This window comes from Phalacrocorax carbo, chromosome Z (genome assembly GCF_963921805.1).
Source record: "Phalacrocorax carbo chromosome Z, bPhaCar2.1, whole genome shotgun sequence".
NCBI classification, from domain to species: Eukaryota; Metazoa; Chordata; class Aves; order Suliformes; family Phalacrocoracidae; genus Phalacrocorax; species Phalacrocorax carbo.
The window spans coordinates 68,434,975-68,458,407 of record NC_087548.1 but is presented as its reverse complement, the minus strand read 5'-3'; the positions used below and the strand labels follow the sequence as shown (position 1 = coordinate 68,458,407).

Genomic DNA, 23,433 nt, shown 5'->3' with positions numbered 1-23,433 from the left:
ATAATACATTTGGGGAACTTAATAATTTGGTAATCTAATACTTTAAAAAGTAATCTTCTAAGCAAAGTTACTGAAAACACTGACAGCTGAATAAAGCAGCAATATGCAAGATGCAAAGCTGGAGCAGATTATACTGACAACTGAGTAACAGTAAACAGATCCAACTGTGAGAAACAAAGTTAAATAGAAGAAATTTTGAAGTTTGACAAATATTCAGCATTCATTCACTGTAATGAAATATGACATCCTCCTCTCTATCTCCTTCTCCAAAAAGATTTCTCACAGAAAAAGTTTGCCACTACTGAGATGCAGATAACTGCTGCTCGTATTTTGCCACATATTTGCACTGTTCTCTAAGTTAGGATAGCTCAACTCTCAACACATAAATACACTCATGTTTCTCCCTGTCTGATGTAACTGTTCTCTATTCACAAACCAACCAGCAATGTAATATATATTGTTATTGAGTCAGGTACAGAATTTGTTACCTTTCTTCATCCAGAATAATTGAACCATCTTCTGCTACTTTCACACGAGGGACTAGGAGTGGACCGTCCAGACTCTCCTCCCCATTCTCTGCTTCTTCCTCCTCCTCTTCTGCTTCATGATCAGGAGTGCTTTTCTCTTCCTGCCTACAATTTTAAGAGACCAAGCAAAAAATATTACTTTTGTTAGTTTTTTGAGTTCCTGCTCTGTATGCCAGATGTTCAACAATTTAATGAGCCACACAGCAATGCAACCCACCAGCAAGTTAGTCAACATCTGAACTCTGGAATCTGCTTTTCATTCTATTGTAAAATGGGCAAATCCAACACTGTAATATTGAAAGCAAAATGCTCTTTAACCACCCTCCCTTCCTAAATTACAATTTGGCTACAAATAAGGGCTGTGACACTGAAACAGTAAAAATAAAAACATACCTACAGTGCTAGTATTACCATAGAAACATGGGGTTTTTTCCAACATCAGAAAACTTTTTGACTATAAGTACTTCCATCACCAAGACTTACTCTTTCATTTGACCCAGTGCAGAATTTTTTTCTGTTCTCTTTTCTTCTGCCAGTGAAGACCTAGAATTTTATAAAAAGTTAGAGATGTTTGTATAAATACATTCATGCTTCATTCCACAAAACCTGCTTTTAGTGAATGATGGACAAAGAAACACAAAGCTTCTTTTCAATTCTTTGTATCACATCTAGATTTGAGCCTAACTGAACAACCACCACTGCTTAATGAATTTTGCCTTTTTTTTTTCAATAAGCAAGGACAAAAGAAAAAAATTTCAAGCAGTAATTCATTGCAAGGCTACAGGGAATCTGAGAGCATCTGTTTCATTACCTACTGAAGGGCTACTCAGTGCGAAAGAAAAAATATCCAGGGAAGTGATAAATAAAACACACAAGCACACGACCATTAACAAGCAGGTGATAACAGTAACAGAAAACTCATCTGCTACTGAGAGGAAGAACAGTACTTGGGATAGCTGTACTGTTTATGTGATTGTTGTTGGTAGCTGCAGGAAAAGGCCCTGCTCTGTCCATGGTAGTCTGTGCAGCCAGCTGCATTAGTGTTCCCTGTGTATGTGCACCTCTGGGATGCTCAGTCAGCCTTGATGCTGGCAAAACCTGTAAAGGGAACAGCAGCAGCTGCATCCATCCAGCTGGAACAGAGAGACCTCGTGGGTATTGCTGTGCATTTTGCACTTCAGCATCTAGGAAGGAGAAATGCTTAGCTTTCTGTAGTCCACAGATGTGGCAGGCAGTCCTAACATCCCTAGCAGTGATAACTAACATTTAACAGCAGCAAGTTTAAAAAAGAAGAAAAATTCCTAGTATTGCATTTATACAGAGATAAATCAACACTAGGGACAGGTTCATGTTTTTGTATTTCAACAAGCACACTAATCTCCATTCTCATTTCTGTATGAAGATTGAGTAGATGTGAAAATGTCTAGAAGCTTTTGTTACCATTGCAACGATATTGCAACTGTGCTAAAACTCCACATTTAAGAATTCTCCTTTTCACAATTATTAAATTGGTAGAAAATGAAAAATTATTTAATCTAAGAGAGAATATGAGTCATACTTACTTCATAGGATTGTTTTCTGGCAGATAGTATATCAAGTCTCTCATGGTCATTTTAGAACGATCTGGTGGAGAACGTCCTTCAATTACTGGAGGCCTGTGTTTCAACTGTTTCCATATAAGAATTAAAAAAAACACAAACCCTTAAATTCACCCTGATAGTACTTTATATTTCACAAATGAATATTTTTCTTTGGTTATGGACTCACCATTCAGGGACTTTTGTTGTTCCCCTGCCCCAAACAACTGAAAGAAGTTTATCATAAAAGTATCCCTTTGTCAGAGAGGTTGCAACAGACCCTTAAGTGACTTACCCTCTCAGAGAAATTCAATACTTGGCACATAGTAAAAGTGAAAAGTTATTCAGAATTACAGAACCTGGTCAATGATTAAGTTGAAAAGATATGAGAAACTCCAAATCCCAAGCTTCTTACAGCACACTTCCCCATTGTACTACTAACTGTGAAACTTATTAAGTTGGAATGCAGATTATTACACAATAGCAGATCTTGTCAAAAAGGCTTATGGGTCTAATCAAATGAAAAGATATTCAATTTCTTGTGACATCTGTGTTACAAGGGAACACAGTGCTACTACTGCTTATAAACAGACTAAACACATACAGAGCTATGAGATACCACAGACTATTAGCAGTAAGCAGCTGACAATCACCAGAAAACAGTACTGCAAAAAGATAATGTATGTTAGATGAATCACATGTCTTTGCCCTTCACAGATCAGCACTGCTCAACATAGAGGCCTACCATCCGCTCTTTCTTAAGCTCTTCCTTAAGCATTTCTCTTAACTTCCGAGCTTTGAGGATCCTTTCACGGTCAGAACATACTCGTTTCTCTTTTATGGGAACAGGTTTTGTAAGTAGCTTTTCTTCTGGTGTTCCTGATCTTTCCTGTGTTGGTCTCTCCTTGAGTGGGGAGGGTACATTCTTCTGCAAGGTATCATCATTTTTTTGAGCAGCTACACCTACAGTTTGCTCTTTGTTCACCGGTTTTTTTAGTGGGGAAAACTGTGGCACTTGTGGCACAGGCGTCTTCTTTTCAGGCAGCATGGGAGACTTTAAGGAGCTTTCAACATTACTCTCTTCTGATGGAGAGGAATCCTTCTGAAGTGAAGCACTGCTATCAGGAGCCTGTGATGCTCGCCTTTGTGGTTTTGATGCAGCACACTGAGCAGATGAAGGTCCAGCTCTGGGTTTGACAAGATTGGGCATGGTGGAGATCCGTTTTCTTCTCTGAGTAGGCATCTCTGCAGGCTTACTAGCTTCTCCAGCATCATTTGAGCTATCAGCCTTGTCATCGCTGGAAAATTTAAGAGAGTATTCTGAAATACTTCACAGTGACACAAGATTTGTAACTCTTACTTTCAATATATGGTTACGTGCCGATTGGTATAAACACAGCTCCACAGAGAAAAAACAGTAACATACAAGAAGCCATACTAGAACCAACCTGTAGCTGGTACTTCCTCATAAACTAATCCACTATAAGAACTGATAAATTATTTTCTAATATTAATTAATATTTATGTTATTGTTACAAGCTAGTTGACTAATTGTTGTGGTATAACCCTAGCCACCAACTAAGGACAACACAGCCACTCACTCATACCCCCACCCCAATAGGATGGGAGAGAGAATCAGAAAGGCAAAAGTAAGGAAACTTGTGGGTTGAGATAAGAACCGTTTAAATAATAGTAATACTAACAACAATAAAAACAATAATAATGGAAGACGGGGCGGGGGGAGGGAGTGAGGCAACAGCTCACAGCTCACCACGCACGGATTGACAAGCCACCAGTCCCCGAGCTGAGATCACTGTCCCATGTCCCCTCCAGCCAACTCCCCCCAGTTTATATGCTGAGGATGACGCCATATGGTACAGAATATCCCTTTGGCCAGTTTGGGTCAGCTGCCTTGGCTGTGCCTCCTCCCCTTCCAGCTTCTTGTGCACCCAGCAGAGTATGGGAGGCTGGAAAAGTCCTCAACTACTGTAAGCACTACTTAGCAACAATTAAACCATTAGTGTGTTATCAACATTACTCTCACCCTAAATCTAGAACACAGCACTGTATCCGCTACTAGGGGTGAAAATTAACTCTGCCCCAGACAAAACTGGGACAAATGTTAAACTCACATGTACCCTCCTGTAAGGGACCAGAGACTTGTCTCAACATTGTCGGCAGAATGGCTTGACTACCAAGGCTTCACCACGACAGCAACTGAGGAAGTTCTACCCAGCAGGAACATATATATCTGTATCTTGTTGTCTCGGAGCACACAGGCCCAGTCCTCTGCACATGCGCCTGGCCCCAGGGTCACCTTACAACATATGGGAGGGGGGCTTGGACCCCCTGGAACCCTCTGGAACCGTCAAGCACCCTCTAGTGACGATACTGCGCATGCGCCCCTCTGCCAAGTGGGAGATGCGGCCATGCAAACCGGCTCATTGACTACGCAACGGGACAATGCTATAAAAGGCGGAACCAGCGGAGACCAGTTGGAACGTTCCCCCACTGGACTGAAGAGACACCGGACTGAAGAGACACCGGACTGACGGGATGCCGCAGATCCGTGGTGGTAGCTATTGTAACTCTCTCCCTTTCTCTTTTTCCTTTTTTTCCCTCTTTCTCTCCTTTTCTCTTGCGTACTTGTTGGCAGGCAAATAAAGTGACTTGGCACTTGACTCCGTTTTGAGTCTTAATTCTGTTCCCGAGAATACAACAAACCTGGTCACGATAACACATCCAATTGAACATCACTCAGAAGTTAACCCAGCCACCCCTTGCCACCCAGGATTATCTGAGGTTGGTTAGAAAGCAAGGGGGCTCAACTTCTGCCAAACTGTGCAACCCAACAGTGGATCGTGACACTTCCCCACCCCTCCCTTTTTAGGAAGGCTCTCTACTTTCAGCTGACAATACCAAACTTCATAATATAATAACACTTTATATAAAATAACCCACATAACATAGGTGACATATTAAAAATGTTTTAATAAAGCTATATTTAAGTGGAGGAAGAGGCCCCCATGGCTCAACCACGACCTCCTGGGTCTACTCAAATCCAAAAGGGAAGCATACCAGGCATGGAGAAGTGGAGGATTATTCGCCGAGAGCTACAAGGGCATTGCCAGAGTGTGCAGAGATGCAGTTAGAAAAGCAAAAGCCCAGCTTGAACTGAAACTGGCTGTAGACATGAAAAATAACAAGAAAGGATTCTTCAGGTATGTCAAGCACAAGCAGAAACAGAAGGAAAAAACAGGCCCACTGCTAAAAGGAAAAGGAGAGTTAATCACCAATGATGCTGAAAAGGCAGAGGTCCTCAACACTTTCTTCACCTCTGTCTTTACCAACACTGTTGGGTCCCAGGCTTCGGGAATGAAATTCCCGATTGATCCAAACACCAACCCACCATCAATGAAGGAAGAGTTAGTACATGAATTACTACAGGAGCTTCACCCCTACAAATCAATGGGCCCTGACGACATCCACCCAAGGGTGTTGACAGAGCTGGCTGATGTCACTGTGAGGCCACTCTCCATGATCTTTGAGAAGTCATGAAGAACAGGGGATGTCCCAGAGGACTGGAGGAAGGCAAATGTTACTCCTATCTACAAGAAAGGCTCAAGAGAGGATCCGGGTAATTACAGGCACATCAGACTTACTTCAGTCCCTGGGAAAGTTATGGAAGAAATCCTCCTGGGGACCATCACAAGTCAAATGAAGCACGTGATTGGGAAAAGCCAACATGGCTTCACTAAAGGCAGATCATGCTTGACTAACCTGGTGGCGTTCTATGACACAGTGACTTGCCTGGTTGACATGGGGAAGGCAGTGGACATTGTCTACCTGGACTTCTCCGAGGCCTTTGATACAGTCCCCCATAGTCTCCTCCTGGGGAAATTAACGCATTATGGGCTAGACAAGTGGTCTGTGCAGTGGGTGGGGAACTGGCTGACAGGCCGCACCCAGAGGGTGGTGGTAAATAGCTCTTTCTCAAACTGGCAACCTGTCACAAGTGGGGCCCCCCAGGGATCCATACTGGGCCCAGTGTTATTCAATATCTTTATAAGTGATCTGGATAATGGGATCAAGTGTAGCCTGATGAAGTTTGCTGATGACACCAAGTTGAGAGGGGAAGTAGACACTCCAGAAGGGAGAGCTGCTCTGCAGGGAGATCTGGATAGGCTGGAGGAGTGGGCCAGCAAGAACCTTATGAAGTTCAACAAGGACAAGTGTAAGGTCATGCACCTGGGAAAATATAATCCGGGAGTGCAGCACAGGCTGGGATCCACCTGGCTGGAGAGCAGCTCTGTGGAAAGGGACCTGGGGGTGCTGGTGGACAGAAAGCTCAACATGAGCGAACAGTGTGCTGCTGTGGCCAAGGCGGCCAACAGGGTGCTGGGTTGCATCAAAAAGGGCATCGCCAGCAGAGATAAAGAAGTCATTATCCCGCTCTACTCAGCGCTTGTCAGGCCACACCTGGAGTCCTGTGTACAGTTCTGGTCCCCGCTATACAAAAAAGATGTGGACAGGCTGGAAGGGGTCCAGAGAAGGGCCACCAAGATGATCAGAGGACTGGGAAGCTGCCATGCGAGGATAGGCTGGGAGAGCTGGGTTTGTTCAGACTTGAGAAAAGGAGGCTCAGAGGGCATCTCATCACCATGTACCAGTACTTAAGGGGTAGCTACAGAGAAGATGGAGGCTCCCTTTTTACAAGGAGTCCCATGGAGAGGACAAGGGGGAATGGACACAAGTTCCTCTTGGGGAGATTCCGATTGGACACGAGAGGGAAATTTTTCACACTGAGGACAGTCACCATTGGAATAATCTCCCCAGGGAAGCGGTTGACTTGGCCACGTTGGACACCTTCAAGAGTCGTCTGGACAGGGTGCTGGGCCCTCTTGTCTAGACTGTGCTCTTCCTGGAAAGGCTGGAGTAGATGATCCCTGAGGTCCCTTCCAACCTGTGATTCTGTGAATTCTTACACTTCCTGAAAATACTACATAATACAGTTTGGACATAAAGTGCTGAGCCATAGCTTTTAATTCTAGATTGTGATGTAGATTATGGATGTAATAATTCTATTCCTAGAAAGGTTAGCATAGATGATCCCTGTGGTCCTTTCCAACCTGTGATTCTGTGATATGCATCAAGTATTTTTATTATTTTTATTACAAACAATCCGAACACTCCTCTTACACGTTTGCAAGTAGATGATACTTAAACTGTGAATTGAAAAAAAAACCCTCAGCAGCAAAACTGGCTGCTGTTATTCTACTGCACACTTAACACATCAAAAGTAGCCTTCTAGAGGCAACAACTTTTAGCTTCCCTGAAAAGCCTTCTATTTAAATATTTTTTCCATCCCTTACACAGAAATAATTATCAAAATACAAGCAAAATTGCCAACCATTATGATCTTCCTAAATCTGCTGACTCCTCCAGTGTTTGGTTCCTTGGCTGTTGCTCACAGTAAGATTGCAGCAGAATTACAACTGAGTCATAAAGAGTTTTTTTAATTTTACATTGGAACTATGCCTTGTTTCTGTACATAAGGACAACCACACCCATGGTTTACTTAAGCATCTTCAAAAACAGTCAAAAGCAAATGCCTTTGAAGGAATATAAGAAAAGCATAAACATACAGTGAAACTTTTCCAAATCCTCTCTAACTACTCCCTGTGACTCAGGCAAATGCTGCAGATGACATTTTTGTATTTAACAGCCCCAGCAGACTTTTCTGAATCAATTTGTCCCACTCTGTGAGTTCATATACATTCTTAGCACAGAGAAAGTCCCTCAGCAAGGAGTTCAGCAGCCTTACTACATGGTGACTGTGTGTTTTGAATGATATCCTTTAAAGTTCCATTCAACATCCTCTGGGATTTGTACAGAAAGTGGAAAGTAATTCCTCGTTCATCTTCTCCATCCCACCTGTGTTTTGTGGAGTTTTTAATTAGAGTGCCACACCAGATTTCGGAACAGTTAAATACAATTTCACAGAAACTGTGTTTAAAAAAAAAACAAAACAAAACCAAAACAACTTATGCTCAGAGAATTTTCACCTTCCTGGTAACCAGCAAAACCCATCCATTTAGAAAACAAAAGAAAGGAAAGTAACTGACACTATAGATACAGGTTTGAGCAGCTATGAAAGAATGCCTTAGGTTGGAAGAATAAATATGCAAGATATTTTCACATTTGTCTTTACTGTGGTTCTTGCAGACCACACAAACACATTGTGCTGTATGTCACCAATTTCCACACTCAGGAAATTAAATTCTGTGACTTCCCTCAAATCCATCCTTCCTGAATCTTCAGAGACACCCAGGCAGCCAATCTTTAAAAACCATCATCTAGAGAGACAGCTCCCCAAGAAGCTAATACTGCCTAGACTGCAATAAATCCCTAGGCCTGCTCTCTCCTGTTTGGTTGCTATACGCCTTCAAAAGTGACCAAAAACTTTTAAAAACCAGCTATTCAGAGGAATTTAGGGTGATCAAATAGGGGCAAGAAGGGAGCAGCTGTCACCTGTGCCTTTTCTATTTGTTCCCAGGACTAAAAGTCCCCCTGAGAGTCTCCCAGCAGTTTTATGTTGGATACTACCTTCTCCCTCCAGCTGAGCTGTGGAACCCACCACAGCACTCCAGCGGTGCACATCTAGCTCAGCAGTCTCTTCTAATATCATTTTCCAAACCTCTGCTTCTCCAAAAAAGCTCTTTCCTAGCCACATCCCACACATTTCACTGCAGTGGCAAACTGAAGAGGTTTGTACGCTAGTCTGCAACTAGTCTAATACCTGAATTTCTAGTCACAGGAAAGAGAAGACTGTAAGAAGACCTCATATGATGTTGTAAAGGGCAAGTTTTAGCTAAAAGAATAGAGTTATTCATGCAAGATGCAAACCCAACTAATTAAATAAAGCAAGAAGGTTGTTCTGAAGAGCAATTATCAGACTGGGGAAATGTCCTGAAGAACTGGCTTGTACTGCTTTTGGCTGGGATAGAGTTAATTTTATTCACAGCAGCTCATATGGTGCTATGCTTCAGATTTGTAACCAAAACAGTGTATGCAGCATGCCAATGTCTTAGCTCTTGCTAAGCAGGGCTTACACAGAGTCAAAGCCTTTTCTGCTCCTCACCCCACCTGCGAATGGGCTGGGGGTGGGCAAGAAGCTGGGAGGGGACTCAGCCAGGACAGCTTACCCCAACTCACCAGAGATATCTCATACCACCTGGTGTCGTGCTCAGCAGTAAAAGCTGGGGGAAGACAGACAGACAGAGTTACAGCATTTGCCTTCCCAAGTAACCACTATATGCATGAAGCCCTGCTTTCCTGGAGATGGCTGAACACCTGCCTGCCGATGGGAAGTGGTGAATGAATTTGTGATTTTGCCTTGCTTGCATGCACAGCTTTTGCTTTACCTATCAAACTGTCTTTATCTCAGACCATGAGTTTCTGCCCTTTTGCCCTTCTCATTCCCTGCCCATCCCACCAGATGGGGTATGGGAGAGGGCAAGGAAGCAGATGTGTGGGGATTAGCAGCCAGCCAGGGTTAACCCACAACAGAGGGGTTCTGAAGGACTGGTCCTAAGGCCAACCTTGACATGCATTTCCATTCCAGTAAAAAGCACTTGAAAATTAAATAAGCAAAAAGGAAAAAAGCCAGAAAATTCTCCCTCGGTAATGCATGAAGAAGCAAATACAAAACAGGTAGTGCTGCAAGAATGCAAAATCAAAGTCATTCAGTTACAGATTGCACAGGATTTTTGCTGTACGCAGCAAATTGAAGCTCCCCGCTGCTGCAGTGCCAGAACAACCAAGTATCGGACCAGGCTAGGCCCCTCCTTTGCAGTCTTAACTTATATATTATTTCAAGCACCTGCAGCACAACCACAGTGAAGAAATAAAGGTTTTGCTTAGGTTGCACATGCGTCAAACACCCAGAAATCATTATCCGATCATCACGTACACAACCGTCGCTAGGCACGGACTGGAGGGCAATGCAGCACGCCTATTTCGGGAGGCCTTCAAGAGGTGACTCCAAACCACAGCAGGGACAGGCGGGAGGTGACAGTCTGTGACAACCCTTGCTGGGGAGCCCGCCAGTGCTGCGTTCCCTCCAGGGGCTTCTGAAGGGCGGCGGGGGCGGGCCCCCCCACCTCCCCTGGCCCGGCCCGGCCCGCTCCCGGGGACGCACGGCCCGGCCCCCCGACCCCGGTCTACCGCGGGACTCACCTCTCGACCGGCCCCGCGGCCGGCGGGGGCTCGGCCGCCGCTCCCGCCGCAGCCTCTGCCCTGGCAGCCGCCGGGGAGCCCGACCCGTGAGACTCCGGCTCCGCCGCGCCACCGGCACCCCTGCCCGCGGGTCGCACATTGGGCCGCACGTTGAGGCGGGACCGGCGGAACATGGCGGCGTCCGCGGCCCCCGGTAACGAACTCAGTTGCCTCACGGCATGTCACCCACCTCCAGCGCCCGGCGCGCCCCTCTACGTCATCAGCGTGCGGCGGACAGAGGCGGGGCGAGAGGTGGGAGGGTGGCCGAGCCTGCGGGGGAAACGGGGCAGCGGGGAGCGGATGCAGCGTTGGCGCTGCCTTCGGTACCGCAGCTTTGTCCGAAACTCAGGCGCCTCGTCAGCAGCTTTCCAGGCGTTAGTTTTTCACACGATGATCGATTTTCATAGAATCGTAGGATGCCCTGACTCGGAAGGGACCCACAAGGATCATCGAGTCCAACTCCTGTCCCTGCTCAGGACAACCCCAAATTCACACCGTGTGTCTGAGGGCCTTGTCCAAGTGCTTCTTGAACAGCGTCAGGCTTCGTGCCATGACTGCCTCCCTGGGGAGCCTGTTCCAGGGCTCCACCACCCCCTGGGGGAAGCACCCTTTCCTAATACCCAACCTAAACCTCCCCCGGCACACCTTCCAGCCATTCCCTCAGGTCCTGTCACTGGTCCCCAGAGAGAAGAGATCAGCGCCTGCCCCTCCTCCTCCCCTTGTGAGGAAGCTGCAGACCGCCATGAGGGCTGCCCTCAGCCTCCGCTTCTCCAGGCTGAACAAACCAAGTGACTTCAGCCACTCCTCGTATGGTTTCTCCTCTAAACCCTCACCAACTTTGTGGCCCTCCTCTGGACACTCTCCAGTAGCTTTATACCCCTAATGTACTGTGGCACCCAAAACTGCCCACAGCACTCGAGTTGAGGCCGCCGCAGCGCAGAGCAGAGCGGGACAATCCCCTCCCTCGCCCGGCTGCAATGCAGGGCTTGATGCACCCCTGGGCACGGTTGGCCCTCTTGGCTGCCAGGGCACGCTGTTGGCTCATGTTCAACTTGCCATCGACCAGAGCCCCCAGGTCCCTCTCTGCGGGGCTGCTCTCCAGCCTCTCGCTCCCCAGTCTGTATGTACAGCCAGGGTTGCCCTTGTTAAACTTCATAGGGTTGGTGATTGCCCAGCTCTCCAGTCTGTCCAGATCCCTCTGCAGGGCCCTTCTGCTCTCGAGAGTGTCAACAGCTCCTCCCAGCTTTGTGTCCTCAGCAAACTTCATTAGTATTCTTTCCAGTCCTGCATCCAAGTCATTAACAAAGCGATTAAAGACTACTGCCCCCAAGATGGATCCCTGCAGAACCCCACTAGTGACTGGCCGCCAGCCCCATGTAACCCCATTTACTATGACCCTTTGAGCCTGACCCATCAGCCAGTTGCTCACCCCCTGCATTACGTGTTTATCCAGCTGTGTGCTGGACATTTTGTCCAGGAGGATATTGTGGGAGACAGTATTGAAAGATTTACTGAAATCCAAAAAGATCACATTGACTGGCTTCCCTTGGTCAACTACGTTGGTTTTTTAACTAACAAGGGAAGTCCTTGTGGTTGGGAAGGGGTTTTCCTCAGGGATGGCTTGCACAGCACTAAAACTAAAGAGGCGTTGGGTGGGGAACACCCATTTTTGGTCCAGGCACACAGGGCTCGGGTGAGCAGTGAGCGCCCCACAAAAGCAGTATTGTAAGCGGTTCGGGCTTTTGCAACTCCCCTTGGCAGGGTCTGTAGCGGTTTGTTTTCCCACTTGGCTGTTGGCCAAAAGCCACTTACTCGCACACCGGGGTGCTTTGAAAATTATTACTTTCTTCCGATCCTATAAACAGTTGCCGAGGTAAGCTCCCGCGCCCGGGCCGGGTTCAGCTAGCGAGTGGCTTTGCCGCCGTCACCCGCTCCGACGCCGAGCCCCGCCCCACGTCACTCGAGGGGAGCTCGCTTCGCCCCCAGCACCCGCCGCGGGGCGGCCCCGCACCCCCTCCCGCCGCGGGGGAGGAGGGAGGGGAGGAGAGAGGGAGGGGAGGAGGCGCCCCTCCGTGGCCGCCGACCACGCCCTCCCAGTCGCGCGGCGGTGGCGCACAGCCTGCTAATTGGGCGACGCCTTCAGGCGGTGTGCCGCGCGCCGCAGTGACGTACGGGGGGCGGGCAAGGGCGGGGTGGGTGGGGAGCGGTGACGTTTCACAAGGGACGACAGGGGCCAGCGGGGAGGAGGAAGGTTGTGAAGGTCCCGGCGGGCCTGAGTCTGGCGGGCGGCGGCCGGCGCGTCCGACGATGACCCGTGAGTACCGGCGAGCAGTCCGGGGTCGGGGCTTCGGTCCTTCCCGGCTTGGCGTGCCAGTGACGAAGTCCCATGGGGAGCGGGTGCGTGGCTGGGGCTGAGGCTCCGCGCCTCCTGCCGCCGTCCTGCGCTCGAAGCAAAACCGCCCTCGCCCTGTCCCCTGGCGCGGCTGTGCTGGGGGAGGGAGGAGGAAGAATGACGGTGGTCTGCTGGAACAACGGTGGCGCTCGGGCGCAGTCCTGGCTGCCGTCCAGTCTGTAACTAAAGGGCTTTTATATCGCTGCCGGATACTTAATAGTACGCTGTTTAAACGGCGGTTGTTAAAGCTGTCGTTGAAAGGGCAACAGGACCTGCTAATTACCACCTTCCTCAAAAGTAACGTCGGTATATCTTTCTAAAATGGCGGAGAATTGCGAGCCAAGCCGTCCTCTGGCTCACCTAACTGGTGGAGTTGCTGTTTTGGCTTCTGCGTATTATACTTGGCAATACAGAAACTGCCTTTTTAACTGAGGAGGTGCTTTTCCTTTGAAGGTGCTTTACCTTTGAAGCCACTGCACTGCTGGAAGTGCAGGTGAAGACCTGGATCATAAATGGTTTGTGCACAGATCAGACTCTGAGGTCTGCCACCTGAATGTGAGGAAGAGGCAGGTTTATGGCTTTTGTTGATATTTCTTTTCCTTGTTCTGTATGATGCTAAAATAAGCATAGGTTAAGGTTAAAAAGAGGTACAGCATCCTACATCTGAGCATAGCAGAATCATAACATTTCATTTTAGGATGACCTAGTTAAATACAGTTTCTGAAGTGCTAGAGGTGTAAAAGTTGTATGCCACCATGCAGTCTAGTACATGTTTCCAGAGTTCTGCTTTCAGTTATCAGTCAGGCCTGGACTAGACCCTGTGATTTAAAATCTATGTATAATAGTATATAATAGCAAAATAGAGCAAGAATGGCACTTTTCTGCTGCTTTAAGTTCTGACATGAGATAAGATCCTGTGCTGCTCAGAAAGAACTCCAGGGATGATGACTTCAGTAGCCAATCCTTACTGCCATTTTCTTTTACCTCCTTACAGTAGAGATGATTACTGTTCGTTCCAGTGCTATTCAGAGGTCTTTTGCTTATCTTTCACTTCAAGAATAGCTGGATCTTGGAGCTGGAAGAACAGGGACAGGTTGAACTAAGGCTTGTGTCTTGGAGAGGCAGGCAAGAATGGGGATGCTTAAGCGTAGGTATAAGAGGGAAGGGTGTACTGGCCTTTATGTGGCAGTTCATGCCTGAATTTCACATTACAGGAAGCTGAATTGTCTTCTCTCAGGACTGCACCACACTTCATGGAAGATTTAGGTTGGTGTTACAGAATGTAGAGAACAGCACCATCTCCCTTGGAGCTAGGGATACACGTTCAGTGTCCCAGGTAAAGTACTGGGGCCAAACAGTCCTGGCAATGTTCACCTGGAAGCAGGGATGGTACAAGTAAGTTTCTTTTCAAATAGTTGTTTGGCTCCGTATGCCTTGTGTGCATACGGCATTGCTCTACTTTTCTACCTGCTCTGCTTTGCTGTGCAGAGGTTGCAGCCAAGCTTTTCACTGATGCTGTTCAGTTTGGTTCTTAAGTTTACAGTCTTACCATTTGTCGTGGTTTAGCGGCAGCTCAGCCCCACACAGCCGCTCGCTCACTCCCCCACCGGTAGATGGGGGAGAGAATCAGAAGGGTAACGCTCGTGGGTTGGGATAAGAACAGTTTAATAATTAAAATTAAAAGAAACAACAGTAGAAATCCAATGGAAAGGAGAACAACGAGAGGCGCAAAGCCCCGGGGGAGGGGGGAAGGGAGGGGAGAGGGGGAACGAACCGCCGGAACAAACTGCCCGCGCCGCAGCCGCGCGCCGCCCGCCGACCCGATGCCGCGCCACCTCCGTGCTGCCACTGCCCCCCCCTCAATATATTGGTCATGGTGTCACATGGTATGGAATGAACCTGCCATTGGCCAGTCGGGGTCAGCCGTCCCCACCATGGCCCTGCCCCTCCCAGCCCCCCCGCCACGCGGCAGAGCGCGGGAAGCTGGAAAGGTAGCTGACCCCCCCCACGGTGAGGAGAATTAACCCCTTCTCAGCCAAAACCAGCACATTCTCCACCCCTTATTCCATACCATTTACACCATGCCCAGGTCCCATATGATGCAATACAACCGTACCAACCACCACCCCTCCCCTTCCCATCCTTTAACATAATACACAGACATCATTCCCTTAGTTCATGGACCTTCCCTGTAAAATGTCCATTAAAATGTCCATTGAGTTCACCCAGTCCATGACTCTGGGCTCCATCTGTTGTATCAGTCTTTCCGGGTGGGAGAGATGGTGTGTGGCGTTGGGTTGCTGCATACCGAGTCAGTCATCGTTCCATCACTGCTGCACAGCTTGTTTCATAGTTGATCTTCCATGGGTTGGGAGGCTCGTACTCTGATATCATTGATACAACACAGAAGTGACACACAGTGTTATATAGCAGTTCACATTGTGCCATGCAGTTCATTGACTGTTTTCACCGAAAATCAAATCCCCTTGAGGCACACATCGGATTTCTCCATCCTCCCGCATCACCCACCAAGTGCACCCAGGTCCTCGAGCAAAAGCAATCCCACAAATGGGTTTGCCTTTGCCGGAGGCAGGAAGAACCCAGACTGTTTTGCCCAGCATACTCTTTGTGTGCACTACAGGGACTCTGTCCTCTTCCACAGTATGTAGGATTTCTGACTGGGCAGGGCCAGCTCGGTTGGCAGATCCCCTTGTGTTGACTACACACATTTAGCAAAAGCCATGTGGATCCCAGTGCTTGAATGTTCCACCCCCCCATTGCTCTCAGTGTAGTTTTTAACAGTCCATTGTACCGTTCAATTTTCCCAGAGGCTGGTGCGTGATAGGGGATGTGATACACCCACACAATGCTGTGCTCTTTGGCCCAGGTGTCCATGAGGCTATTTCAGAAATGAGCCCCACTGTCTGACTCAGTTCTCTCTGGGGTGCCATGTTGCCACAGGACTTGTTTCTCAAGACCCAGGATAGTGTTCCGGGCAGTGGCGTGGGGGACAGGATATGTTTCCAGCCAGCCAGTCGTTGTTTCTACCATTGTAAGCACATGGCGCTTGCCTTGGCGGGTCTGTGGGGGTGTGATATAGTCAATTTGCCAGGCCTCCCCATATTTATATTTCAGCCATCGTCCCCCATACCACAGAGGCTTTACCTGCTTCGCTTGCTTGATTGCGGCGCATGTGTCACATTCGTGGATAACCTGTGCAGTAACGTCCATGGTCAAGTCCACCCCTCGATCACGAGCCCACCTGTATGTTGCATCTCTCCCTTGATGACCTGAGGTGTCATGGGCCCACCGAGCTAGAAATAGTTCACCCTTATGCTGCCAGTCCAGATCCACCTCAGCCACTTCAATCTTGGCAGCCTGATCTACCTGCTGGTTGTTTCGATGTTCTTCAGTGGCCCGACTCTTGGGGACGTGAGCATCCACATGCCGTACCTTTACAACCAGGTTCTCTACCCGGGCAGCAATATCTTGCCACAATGTGGCAGCCCAGATGGGTTTGCCTCTGTGCTGCCAGTTGCTTTGCATCCACTGCTGTAACCAGCCCCACAGGGCATTTGCCACCATCCATTAGTCAGTATAGAGATAGAGCACTGGCCACTTTTCCTGTTCAGCGATGTCTAAGGCCAGCTGGGTGGCCTTTACCTCTGCAAACTGCCTCGATTCACCTTCTCCTTCAGCAGTTTCTGCTACTTGTCGTGTAGGACTTCATACAGCAGCTTTCCATCTCCGGTGCTCTCCCACAAGGCGACAGGACCCATCAGTGAACAGGGCGTATTGCTTCTCATCTTCTGGCAGTTTGTTATACAGTGGGGCTTCTTCAGCACGTGTCACCTCCTCCTCTGCTGATAATCCAAAATCTTTGCCTACCGGCCAGCCCATAATCACTTCCAAGATTCCTGAGTGACTGGGGTTTCCTACTCGAGCCCGCTGGGTGATCAGTGCATCCCATTTACTCCACGTAGCATCAGTTGCATGGTGTGTGGAGGGGATGTTTCCTTTGAACATCCAGCCCAGCACTGGCAGTCGGGGTGCCAGGAGCAGCTCTGCCTCAGTACCAACCACTTCTGAAGCAGCTCGAACCCTTCATATGTTGCCAATATCTCTTCTTCAGTTGGAGTATAGCAGGCTTCGGACCCTCTGTATCCCTGACTCCAAAACCCTAGGGGTCGACCTCGGGTCTCCCCTGGCGCTTTCTGCCAGAGGCTCCAGGTAGGGCCATTCTCCCTGGCTGTGATGTAGAGCACATTTTTTACATCTTGTCCTGCCCAGACTGGCCCAAGAGCTACTGCATGAACTATTTCTCATTTAATCTGTTCAAAGGCTTGTCATTGCTCAGGCCCCCATTTGAAATCATTCTTCTTCCGGGTCACTTGATACAGAGGGCTTACGATCAGACACTAATTTGGAATATGCATTCTCCAAAAACCCACAACACCTAAAAAAGCTTGTGTTTCCTTTTTGCTAGTTGGTGGAGACATGGCTGCTATTTTGTTGATCACATCCATTGGGATCTGACAACGTCCATCTTGCCATTTGATTCATAAGAACTGGATCTCTTGTGTGGGTCCCTTCACCTTACTTTGTTTTATGGCAAAACCAGCTTTCAGAAGGATTTGGACTATTTTCTTCCCTTTCTCAAAAACTTCTTCCACTGTGCTGCCCCACACGATGTCGTCATCAATGTACTGCAGGTGTTCGGGAGCTCCACCTTGTTCCAGTGCAGTATGGATCAGTCCATGGCAAACGGTAGGACTGTGTTTCCATCCCCGGGGCAGTCGATTCCAGGTGTACTGGATGCCCCTCCATGTGAAAGCAAACTGTGGCCTGCACTCTGCTGCCAGAGGGACTGAGGAGAATGCATTAGCGATATCAATTGTGGCATACCACCTGGCTGCCTTTGACTCCAGTTCATATTGAAGTTCTAGCACATCTGGCACAGCAGCACTCAACGGTGGAGTGACTTCATTCAGGCCATGATAGTCTACTGTTAGTCTCCACTCTCCATTAGACTTCCGGACTGGCCATATGGGACTGTTAAAGGGTGAGTGGGTCTTACTGATGACTCCTTGGCTCTTCAGTCGGTGAATGAGTTTATGGATGGGGATCAGAGAGTCTCTGTTGGTGCGATATTGCCGCCGGTGCACTGTTGTGGTGGTGATTGGCACCTGTTGTTCTTTGACCCTCAGCAACCCCACAACAGAAGGGTCCTTCAAGAGGCCAGGCAAGGTTGACAGCTGTTTAATTTCCTCCGTCTCCAAGGCAGCTACACCAAAAGCCCACTTGTACCCTTTTGGGTCTTTGAAATACCCTCTCCTGAGGTAGTCTATCCCAAGGATGCAGGGAGCCTCTGGGACAGTCACAATGGGGTGCTTCTGCCACTCATTCCCAGTTAGGCTCACTTCGGCCTCCAATACAGTTAGCTCTTGGGATCCCCCATTTGCTCCAGCAATGCTAATGGGTTCTGCCCCTATATAGTTGATGGCATTAAGGTGCACTGTGCGCCGGTGTCCACTAAGGCTTTATACTCCTGTGGGTCAGATGTGCCAGTCCGTCGGATCCACACAGTCCAGTAAGCCCGGTTATCCCTTTCCTTCACCTACCGGAGGCAGAGCCCCTCTAGTCCTGATCATGGCATTCGCAACTCACTTCCTGTAAATGTGAATCAGGAGTCCCTCTATTACACTTAGAAATAAAATCTGCGCTGCTACTCCTCTGTCTGGGGATTTGCTCGCTGGAAACTGGAGCAGCAGCTTTCCTGGAAGAGCCTCCCTGAGTGACTGTTCTTCCTTGCAGTTCATGTACTCGTGCCTGTGGGGTCGAGGTAGGCTTGCCATCCCACCTCCTCATGTCCTCTCTGTGGTCACGCAGGTAGAACCATAGGGTGGCCTGTGGTGTGTATCATCTCCTTTGAGCCAAAGGACGCTTATTCCTAAGAGCTGAGACACTACTCTGTAGAGGTGGTGAGTAGGACAGATGATCTCTGAGTTGCTGGACCTCTTGGGATAGTTTTTCCACAGCAGAGACAAGCGAGGAAGAGATATTTGTGTCGAAATCCCGGAGTCTATCAATCACCTTTGCCACTGTTGGTGTCTCGTTATCTTTCCAGGACATCACTGCCAATGAGTTTGCATGCGAAGATGGTGCGCTCCGTACAAACTTCCGCCACATGGGTCGTGTGCGGTCAGCTTCATCTGGATCTTTGGATGACCGTTGATCGTCCAGGTCACCATAAATCACCTCAAACACAGCTAATTCCCTTAGATACTGGATGCCTTTCTCCATGGTTGTCCATTTTCCTGGGTGATATGTAACATCTTCTTTAAAGGGATACCTTTCCTTCACTCCAGACAGGAGTCTGGAGTCGCCTCCAGAGGCTGAGGGCTTGTGGTTTTTTTCCAATCGCTTTGTCAATGCCCCCTTCCCCAGAAAGGGATCCCAGTTGTTTGGCTTCTTTTCCCTCTAGTTCCAGGCTACTGGCCCCGTTATCCCAGCATTGGAGCAGCCAGGTCACAATGTGCTCACCCGAACGACGGCTGAAATCTTTTAGTGTATCTCGCAACTCACTCAAGGACAGGGATTGGGTGGTCTCTATTTCATTTATTACTTCTTCCTCCTCTCCCCGCGATGGCCCTGGTTCTTCATCATCCCGTTCTAAACGAGTTGATGTCCGCTTCCAATATTTCATCTTGTGTATGGGGGCCACTGATACTGGCACAGATTTTCTGAGCTAGCTCCGGTACTTGTCGTGGGGGTTTGAGTGGCTGCAGTGCCTGTCCTCAGGGCTGGAGTGACCACAGTGCCAGTCACTTTGCATTTCAATCCAGAGACATTCTCTTCCCCCTGGGGGCATTGAATGCTGTTGAGCAGGGCTCGGTACGCATGGGCCAGACCCCAGCATGTTGCAGTTATCTGTGTCTCTCTGGAGTTCCCTGCGTAACAACATACTTTCTCCAAATATTCTACTAGTTTTTTAGGATTCTGCACTTGTTCGGGGGTGAAACTCCAAAACACTGGGGGTGCCCACTGCCCTAGGCATTTGCCCATGCTATCCCACATGCCCTGCCACTCTAACTATCAAGCCTCGGGGCAGATTTTTGGGTGATATTCTTAAGTTGCTTAGTCAAAACCAAAACAACCTGCCCAAAAACTAACAATAAGTGCACCTTAACCACCCAAGGATGTTCAAGATACAAAAAGGTTGTTGTAACAAAGGCACAGACATCATAGAAAAAAACTGCAAAGATACCATTCTGTACTTCCTCCATATAAAGTCTCTCAGAGGAGAAGGTATCATTGCTAATTGCCTCAACAAGGTGGTAGCCAAAGTACAGCAATGGTTTCAGCAAAAACCCAATACCAGGTAAAACTGAAAACCAGTGTTTGTGTAACAAATCTTGTAGGCAGAACACTACTAATCACAGCAGAACACAGCAGACTCAACAAACCAACACCGATCTTTAACACCAACTGCAAAAAGGACAACGTGGTGCTGTGACGTGGTGCTTGAGCCCCACGTTGGGCGCCAAAAAGACCGTCGTGGTTTAGCGGCAGCTCAGCCCCACACAGTCGCTCGCTCACTCCCCACCGGTAGATGGGGGAGAGAATCAGAAGGGTAACGCTCGCGGGTTGGGATAAGAACAGTTTAATAATTAAAATTAAAAGAAACAACAGTAGAAATGCAATGTAAAGGAGAACAACGAGAGGCGCAAAGCCCCGGGGGAGGGGAGGGGGAACGGGAACGAACCGCCCGCGCCGCAGCCACTCACCACCCGACGCCGCACCGCCTCCGCGCTGCCACTGCCCACCCCCCCACCCCCCCGCCCCCCATATACCGGTCACGGTGTCACGTGGCATGGAATGAACCTGCCATTGGCCAGTCGTGGTCAGCCGCCCCCGCCATGGCCCCGCCCCTCCCAGCTCCCCCCCGCCCCGCGGCAGAGCGCGGGAAGCTGGAAAGGTCCCCGACCCCCCACGGTGAGGAGAATTAACCCCTTCTCAGCCAAAACCAGCACACCATTTGTATGGAATAACTCTGCAGACACTCTGCACAGTGTTTGCTTGTAAAGGACGGATTGACAGGAATTCCTTCAATAGCATGAAAATACTCTCGCATGTGAACAGCATTAGGGTTGTCCACCCTGTGCAGGGACATACACACGCGCCTGTTTTGGGAAAGTGGTAAGTCATTTTATCTGAGCAAGGTGTCTTGATGAGGAATTGGAGTTTTGGTTATGTGTTACCTTCAGCTTTGTCAGCCCACACGTTTTGCAAGGGGCTCTTTGGTATATGGTGGGTAATCGAAATCTTGGGCTAAAGGTTTGTAGCTGCTGTAGCCTTGTACTGTGTGTACACGTCAGCTGCCTTGGAGCAAAAATGAATTAAACCTAGATACAGCTGCCTGTATACTAGGTATTATTCTCTGCTTCCGTGGTTCCCAGAGTAAGGCAAGTTTAGCATTTGATAGCACTTGTAGAGCTCCTGGGGTATGAGTGCCCAATAATACATTATGAATGCTGTGCTAAGTAGTTTTGGGGACTTTATCCAGTACAAAGTAAAGCCAAAGTTCCCATATGTATTAACTATACTGGTCATCTTCTAAGTGGCATCTGCAGAAATGAATTCTTACACGTATTAGTAGAAAGGGCACTAACTGTCATTACAGAGTATGAGGAAGATCTAAAATGTTGATGGTTCTTGACCATGGGCTGTGATGCAATCTGTCAGTGATTTTGTATGACAGCACTACAGACTGAAAGCAGATGGATGTTTCTGGATTCCAAATACTCACAGCCACTTGCTTTTTGATTTCTTAAAGGGCCTTGGGAAGAGTTTGAGGAAGTTTATAAACTCTCTTAGGCTACCTCATTTGAATGCTGTTCTTTCCATCTAAAATTAATTTGTAAGTTATATTGGATGCTGGAACCTGTTGGTGATAGAGAGGATGGCTCCTTTTTTGATAAGTTACTGTTGTCATTTTGCCCAGGCTGGGATGGTCTGCCTTCAGTCTCTTATGGGAAATTGCATTGCATTTCTGGAAGGAATGTTGGAACGGATTTTCCTGGTCTCTTGGACATGACTTGTAGAAATGTAAATGTGAGAACTAACAGGCTTTCATGCTTCCCATTGGGTACTGGAGGGCGAGACTGTGGTGGAAGATACTGCCATTACAAACTCTGCAGATGGAGCCAAACCTTCCCGCCTCTGTAACAGACTTCCACACAGGCAAATGGTGTGTAAAAAGTGGTAGTACCTGTATAAACTGTATATTATCTTACAGGTGGGAACCAGCGTGAACTTGCCCGCCAGAAGAACCTGAAGAAGACTCAGGAGATCCACAAAGGGAAAAGGAAAGAGGATAGCTTGTCTGCTTCTCAGAGAAAACAGAGGTTAGATCTAATACAGTTGAGTGAAATGGTTGGGGAAAATAAGAGGGGAAAACAGGTCAGAAAGAATCCAGCGTCTTACCTGAAACAGCATTTAAGTACTTTGCCTTGATTCACAGTTCATTCATGTGCCAGAGCATAAACCGTGGATGTAGGTTTTACTATACCTGCTGTTAAACAGATTTATTTTTTGTAAAACCTGTAAAGCTTTTATTTCTTTTCAGCAGCTTTCTGCCTGGTACAAACAGGAAAAGATTGTGTAATACTTTCCTGAATATGTTTGATCCGTTGTGTCTACTAAACAAGTAATTTGCCTACTTCACAGGGTACTGTGCTGAAAAAAACAGGGTAATAGAAACAGTGTGCTCATGTCTAACTGAGAAGTTTTATACTAATCTTTTTCCTTTCTTGAAATGTGGGTTGCTAAAGGGCAAAAACAAGATGGAGGACACTCTACTTAGAAAAACAGTGAGCCAGTATCTGAAATCCAACTTTCTTTTCTTCACAGAGACTCTGAAATTATGCAGCAAAAGCAAAAAGCCGCTAATGAGAAGAAGTCTCTGCAGGCAGGGGCAAAATGAGCTGTCTGTATGGAGAAGATAGTGTGCACGGATGAAGCAGAAGGGTCTAGAAGATATTCATAAAAGCGTCTGGCCATTAAATTGATTAAACGTCTCATCTTGCAGAGTTGTTCAACTAGCATTAGTTTAGAGTATTTTCTGGTTAGTGTAGGCTTAGTTGTCTGGAGTGCTGTTTCAAAACTGACTACACTTTTCTGCGTGCATGTGAATAAAAGTACCAAGCAATAGCTTTACTCCAGCTTTTGTGCAGTTGTTGGTTTCCCTTAACAGTTCCTGTAACAATGACTTTCTGAATCTACAGTTAGACCAGGTTTTCCTGTCTTAATTATTGAAGTATAGCTTCATGCAGAATGGAACACACTTGTAAGATGTGCTTAACCTGAACTGTAAATCTCAAATTATTTTTACAATAAAATATTGCACAAAGTACTGTCTAATCTGAAATGGTTATGCTTGATAATCAGTTGATTTCTAAGAAGTTACCAAGAGCACAAAGAATAGATAGAATTGTGGAGAAATGCAGTGTAACTAGTTAAGTATAATATATGTATAAAAAATCTATAATAAATGTGTATTATAAGCAATATAATATGCAGCAGTAGGTCTACACTATGGAAAAAAATGCTGATTGAATTGTGGACTTCATGGGTGTGCATCACTGTGAATCTAGTACTA

General features: G+C 47.6%; 2 protein-coding genes across 3 annotated transcripts in view; one reads left to right on the top strand and one right to left on the bottom strand.

Annotated features, from left to right (window-relative positions):
* Positions 1–10,585, bottom strand: part of BDP1 (B double prime 1, subunit of RNA polymerase III transcription initiation factor IIIB) — a 53,339-nt gene extending 42,754 nt beyond the window's left edge. For both annotated transcript variants that reach the window (XM_064438599.1, XM_064438600.1), the window contains exons 1-5: positions 10,343–10,585; positions 2,850–3,402; positions 2,090–2,193; positions 1,011–1,070; positions 489–632 (exon numbers count right to left, since the gene is read on the bottom strand). In XM_064438599.1, coding sequence (XP_064294669.1) covers positions 489–632; positions 1,011–1,070; positions 2,090–2,193; positions 2,850–3,402; positions 10,343–10,515 — 1,034 coding nt within the window. In that variant the 5' untranslated portion in view covers positions 10,516–10,585. The remainder of the gene's footprint in view (positions 1–488; positions 633–1,010; positions 1,071–2,089; positions 2,194–2,849; positions 3,403–10,342) is intronic.
* Positions 10,586–12,577: 1,992 nt separating this feature from the next.
* SERF1B (small EDRK-rich factor 1B) lies at positions 12,578–23,187 on the top strand. The gene is made up of 3 exons (XM_064437850.1): positions 12,578–12,695; positions 22,072–22,180; positions 22,686–23,187. The coding sequence occupies exons 1-3, from the start codon at positions 12,689–12,691 to the stop codon at positions 22,756–22,758; spliced, it is 189 nt and encodes a 62-aa protein (XP_064293920.1). The 5' UTR covers positions 12,578–12,688; the 3' UTR covers positions 22,759–23,187.
* Positions 23,188–23,433: the final 246 nt, after the last annotated feature.

Bases quoted from the DNA above. Each gene is read 5' to 3' on its own strand.
- SERF1B (XM_064437850.1), top strand. The intron at 22,181-22,685 runs GTTAGATCTAAT...TTTTCTTCACAG, and splicing joins GCTTCTCAGAGAAAACAGAG to AGACTCTGAAATTATGCAGC.